Source organism: Poecilia reticulata, linkage group LG18 (genome assembly GCF_000633615.1).
Source record: "Poecilia reticulata strain Guanapo linkage group LG18, Guppy_female_1.0+MT, whole genome shotgun sequence".
Lineage (NCBI taxonomy): Eukaryota > Metazoa > Chordata > Actinopteri > Cyprinodontiformes > Poeciliidae > Poecilia > Poecilia reticulata.
Window position 1 is genome coordinate 1,255,253 of NC_024348.1, and position 5,807 is coordinate 1,261,059.

The 5,807-nt window shown below is 38.4% G+C and overlaps 1 protein-coding gene across 2 annotated transcripts in view; it reads left to right on the forward strand.

Annotated features, from left to right (window-relative positions):
* The first annotated feature begins 940 nt into the window (after positions 1–940).
* afap1 (actin filament associated protein 1) overlaps positions 941–5,807 on the forward strand; it is a 133,431-nt gene continuing 128,564 nt past the window's right edge. Inside the window, exon 1 of one of the 2 annotated variants that reach the window (XM_008434891.2) lies at positions 941–1,157. In XM_008434891.2, coding sequence (XP_008433113.1) covers positions 1,067–1,157 — 91 coding nt within the window. In that variant the 5' untranslated portion in view covers positions 941–1,066. The remainder of the gene's footprint in view (positions 1,158–5,807) is intronic. The other variant, XM_017310575.1, reaches the window with a different exon arrangement.

Below are 5,807 nucleotides of genomic sequence, written 5' to 3' on the forward strand. Positions count from 1 at the left end.
TTCTCCTGAGCTCCACCTTTTAAGCCCTCTCAACGTAGCGCAGTCTTCGGGGCAGGGCTGCGTCACTTTAGGACCTTCCCACCACGTCTCACTGTCTGTGGAAAGTCCCAACCTTCCCCAACTCCCTTGTGACACATTCCTTCCTCATTACCCCATCGCCTGTACTTCCCTTGTTTAACGTTGACCATCTGTTTCTGATTCTGCCGCACCCATCGCCTAGAAATGACTCATTTTCCACTGTTTCTCCTTCTAAGTCATTTTTGTCTTACGAAACATAATCAATGTTTTACTTTGTCGACATTTTACTTCAGTATGTTTCTTCCTCACTCACTATCTTTAGTCTTTAATAATCAGTGATTATTATACAACAATCAAGTTATTCAAACCTCAATTTCCATAATGTATTATAACATTCAGCTGATTAAAAGTACAGAACATATATTTGATTATACATTACAGATATTCCTTCATTGGCATGTGTATTATTATTTTAAACTGTTACAAACCATAATCATCATTAAATCATTATACAAGGTTTACTGTTATTTCTCAGGCCTTTATTCCGTTTTCTGCGTGTACCTGGACAGATCTCACATGCTTATACCAGGTTTCATGACACAGTCTAGCGCTCCAAGCAGGAACGAACCACTTCATGCATATCCAGGGGAGTTCAGGGAAAAACAGATGTGTGTTTTTTGGTCTGGGAGGGGTAACATTAAACTTTTACGGCTAAAAACAATCTTTGAAAATACTATATGATTAATTTTGTATTTGACAGGACCCGATTTTTAAATGTATGTCTATGAACAAAATATAATTAAATTGTGGAGGGCCCCCTGCTGGTCAGGGCCCCTATAATTGTCATCACTTTTCACCCCTTTACTGCGTCCCTGGTCCCTGCATATCTATGTTAGCTATTTTTTTCTTTCTTTTTTAATATTTTCAAAGCAGCAACAAACCTGCTGCTTTGTTGCTTTATTTTCATCCTCTGAACACAAGGGCTTCCAAATAGGACCCACCTCCCCCCTCAAGGCCTCCAATTGGTTGCTGATGCTATCGGTCATTCATGATCAGAGCCCCCTGCCCATTCTTTATTGTTGCCGTCCACAAAGCAATAGTAAAGTCTAACATGGAAGCAAAGGAGCACAGCAACAGAGGTAAGACTGACTACTGCTTTAACAACAGTGTCATTCATAGGTTGGATGCACATTGTTTGCTTTGGTGTGAAGTGGCTGTCAGAGACGCCATGCAGCTGCTCTGTCTCTGTGTGAATGTGAGGCTCAGATCATACAGTGGCCATCTGAACTGTTGGTGTGTTTCTGCCTCTCAGCTTTCTTGCGTCTTCTTTATTTTGGAAGTCTTTTGCCTGTAACATTTGAAACATCTTCTAAATACATGTTTACCAGTCAGTTATTTCTACAACTAGAATGCTGTGTGTTTTTCTTAGTAGTTGAGCTTATTATAATTTTAACTATTGTAGTGGCTTATTTGACAAGAAATAATGAAAGCTGCTCATAAATGTATGTTATCAGACAAGCAAAGTGTGTGTTGAACACAGTGAGGTGAATGGGAGTGTATACAAAGAGCCATGTGGCTAAGAGGACAGGATGGGAGGAGGAGGAGGAGGAGGAGGASGAGGAGGAGGAGGAGGAGGAGGAGGAGGAGGAGGAGGCAGGGTGGTTCCAGCATCACCAACCCAGAAGGAGGGAGCAGAATGGGGGAGGAGAAGAGACCAGCTGGGACCCCATTCTCCCTTCTGTCTGCCACAGGCCAGAAGTCATTATTGAGTAGTTAAAAGCAGGGCTTGTTACACCCATAATTTGCATGACTTTGTTTTTTATTGTAGCTTTAATTAGACTTATTGTAATTTTAGTAGAATATTATTTTTCACAAGGTCTGTATCATCAGGAGGAACCACAAGCATAAGCTGATGTTCCTCCCGTCTCACCTACTCCACAGTTAATGCAACTCAGGCCTGTGGGATGAATCCAATTCATCAAACATAGAAGCACAAACTGCAGGCAAAACCTGGCATCAATATTAAGCTGGCTGAAGTTAATGAGAACATCTGCTGGTTTATAAAATGGAGTTTAATTAGACCTGCAGAAATCATGAGCTATTACTTGTTGGCTAATTTAAATGTATTTACACATTTTTTTAAAGACATGTTGCCAAAAAAACGTGTTAAATAAATACATGAGACATAAACATGAACATGCATAGAGAAATTTGGCTGAAAGTTTTCATGCCCTTTCAACTTCTCCAAATTTTTGTCCCATTTGAACTGCAAACTTTAATGCATTATTGGGATTTTATGTGACTGACCAACATAAAGTAAGGAAAAATTGTGACGAGGAAGAAAACGGTGTTAAAAAAGTTGTGCAAACAAACATCAAAAAAGTGTAGTGTGCATATGGATTAAGCAGTCATTACGCTGCTACTCCTAAGTAAAATCCAGTGTAAGAAATTGCCTTGAGAAGTCACCTAATTAATAGAGCTCATTACGATTAATCAATTACATCGATTTCAACGCCTTAAAAATTGCAATGCAGTTAATCTTTTTTTTTTTTTTAAATACCAAAGTCCAGAGTTCAAAAATTGATATTGACATAAATCTGATGAACATGGCTGACAAAGCTTGGCCCACCCCAAGCTTCTTCTTGTTAATCCAATTTAAATCCATCTGTATTGAAGCTGGATTTTCAGAATGCTTGTTGAAAATTGAGGATTTTACTGTAAAATTGTTTGGAGCATGAACTAACAGGAACATGGCTTTGGAAGGAGAAATCTGCATTAGCACTGTGGGTGTCATGGCTCAGGTTGGCTGAGTTCCAACCTGCCCTGGTTTAGTCAACTTTAATCAAACTACTACTTTTACCTAGAAAGTCTGTTTTGTTTGGGGAGGTGTGAATGTGTAATCAAACTCTGATGTGGACCTGTTTTTTCTTTTTCTGCTACAAAATAAAAAACAATCTGATTGGATGTTGGAAACGACTATTGTGTTCAAGTTGTGCTAAAAGGATTTGGCCTATCCAGGATTATACTGGATTTAGCTGCTTCATCCATCTTCTCAGCACCTCTGATCAGCTTCCCTGCTCTTGTTCTTGCATATACACAGCATGATGCTGTTACCACCATGTTTCACTGTGGTCATCCTTCAGTATTTGTTCTGTTCTCTATAGTTAAGTTTTGGTCTCTGATCAAAGCGTTTTTAACCATGTTAGCTATGTCTCCTATGTTTCTTACAGCATGGCTTGCCAATTTGTGGAGCACAAATTATCACACGTGAGCTTCGGCTCTCTTCAACTCTTCCAGTCAAAATACTCTTTGGAACCTGACGAATTTTGACAAAATTATTTTTTTTTCAAAACTCTATGAATTCTAACAGATTCTGAACATTTCAAATAAAAATGTATCGTGAAACTATTTTTTCAATAGTTTTTCAGTTATTTTGTATTTGATTCTCCATGTGAACGCTGTTAAGAGACACAAACAACCCTATGTTTTTTCAGAAACCTAAACATTCGGTCAGCTACTAATGGGACTGCTGATTAGTGTTCTTCTCTACAATATTGACAGACACATGTTGGATGCTTTTTGTGAACTCTGACACATTTCAAACTTCACAAGGCCCATGAGAGATCACGGTTTTTTTTTGGGGGGGGGGTTTGTGGCCAGATTCTTCTTACGTCAGCTGACCTGGCTACAGTGGTCAAATTGAATTCCCAGGTTTCTTCATTTCTTCAGACATGTGCAACTAGTGTTTGCTTCTTTTCACTTCAACCTTTTCCATATTAGTTTGTTTGCATGTGTGTGTGTAACATGTGTGAGTGTCTTGATATTTGTTATTTGTGTAAAAGCTCAGCACAGTTTCTCCACAAGCTGTCTCCAGCTATTGAACAATAGACAATGGCAGGTAGACCAAATGTAAACATCCTGTGAACTTCTGCACAGGATAAGATGGGAGCTGCAGGGTGGGTGTCAACAACAGGGTCTTAGCTCTTTATCTTATTTGGTCTTTCCTGGTTAAACATGCTCCAGAGTTTTGATACAAAATTACATGCTGAATATTATCTTTGCTCCTTTAAATGAATCATATGTTCTGTATTGAAGTTGGATTTTCAGAATGGTTGTTGAAGATTAAGGATTTTACTGTAAACTCGTGGGGAGCATGGATTACAGAACATGGCTATGGGAGGAGAAGACTGCATTAGCATTGTGGGTGTCATGGCTCAGGTTAGCTGAGTAACAGAATGTCTCTGGTGTTCTCCAGTCTGTTAGTTGAAATTTAGTCAACTTTAATCAAACTCTACTTAATTTTCCTACAAAGTCTGCTTCATTTGGGGAGGCATGAATGTTTAATCAAACTCTGCTTTGGAACAATAAAGTGAACTCTGGTCCACCTACAAACCTCAGTCTAGAAACTGTCTATCCCAGATTCCCATACTGCCTCCTAATAAACTTCCCCACTCACGTCCGGAGGCTCATTCTCTTGGCACTGACTTGTGCCAGAAGGGATCAAATCACCTGGAGCCTCAGGCATAAAGTGTGCGTGCGCACAAAAAATGTGCGTCGTCATATTTTACGCACAAGTAGGCAAGTATAAAAATTAACTTTGCGTCAAGGTTTGCGTAAATGTATACGTATACTTTTTTGCTGGTGTGAAAATGTGCAGCAGCCACGCAAAGTTTTTCTATTGACGATATCAAACTACAAAGTGTCAAAACTCACCTAAATACACTGAAATCTGACTACATTCAGCTATTTAGACCAAGAAGCACCAAACCCGATGTTTTTCATGATTTTAATATTTTATTGTTTAAACATAAAAACTGAACCGCGTTTATCCTCAGACAATAAGCTAACATGAACACAAAATGAAGAAAATAAAAATAAAAGGACGTGAAAACCTTGCTCGAATGTAAATGGTACTTTTCCTCAGTTTTTGTTTCATAAAGATGTAACACATTGGTCCGTGAGCCGAAGAACATGGAATGCATCTATGGGGTCATTTCATTCTCACTAAAAAACGAAAACAGGGTTGGATCAGCAGATTAACTCAAACCTGCTGATTAAAAATAATCAACAGGTTTGATTATTGTCAAGGTGTGTATGCAATCACACATATATAAGAAGCTGCACAAAGGTGAGCTGCGTAATTGTGGAGCCCTTTGGTTCTGATAGAGAACATCGCCAATGGAAGGATTCAGTGGAAGCGATTAATCAGAGATCATATTGATTTGCTGGGAAATGATGATGATGATGGTTTATGAGCGTTACCGCACGACTCCTTCTTTATGTTTTGCTCAGAGCTCCAGGATGATCAGTCTGAACAAAACCTAAAGAAGGAGCAGTGCAGTACTGGTACCGGACCAGCTGCAGTCATCCTTCAGTCCAGCCGCCCGCTTTGTGAATGCGGCTTATGGACATAAAGCATCTCTATTCTGTAAATGTACAACTTATGCACATGATTCTATTTAGAATAAACGTCTACATTCCCATTCAAATGACTCTCTGACTCTCTGTCTGTCTTTAAATCCCGGCTGTTCTAACAGGCATTTGCACGTTCTCTATTTTTATTTTTTTAATTTGGATTTGTTTTTTCTTTAAAATTTATTTTTATTTAGAAAGGTGACATTATGTGCCCTTAAAGAACCTTTTAAATAAAATATATAATAATTATATATTTATGAATTTATTTTTATTTATTTATTTTTTATTGTAGCTTTAATTAGACTTATTGTAATTTTAGTAGAATATTATTTTTCACAAGGTCTGTATCATCAGGAGGAACCACAAGCATAAGC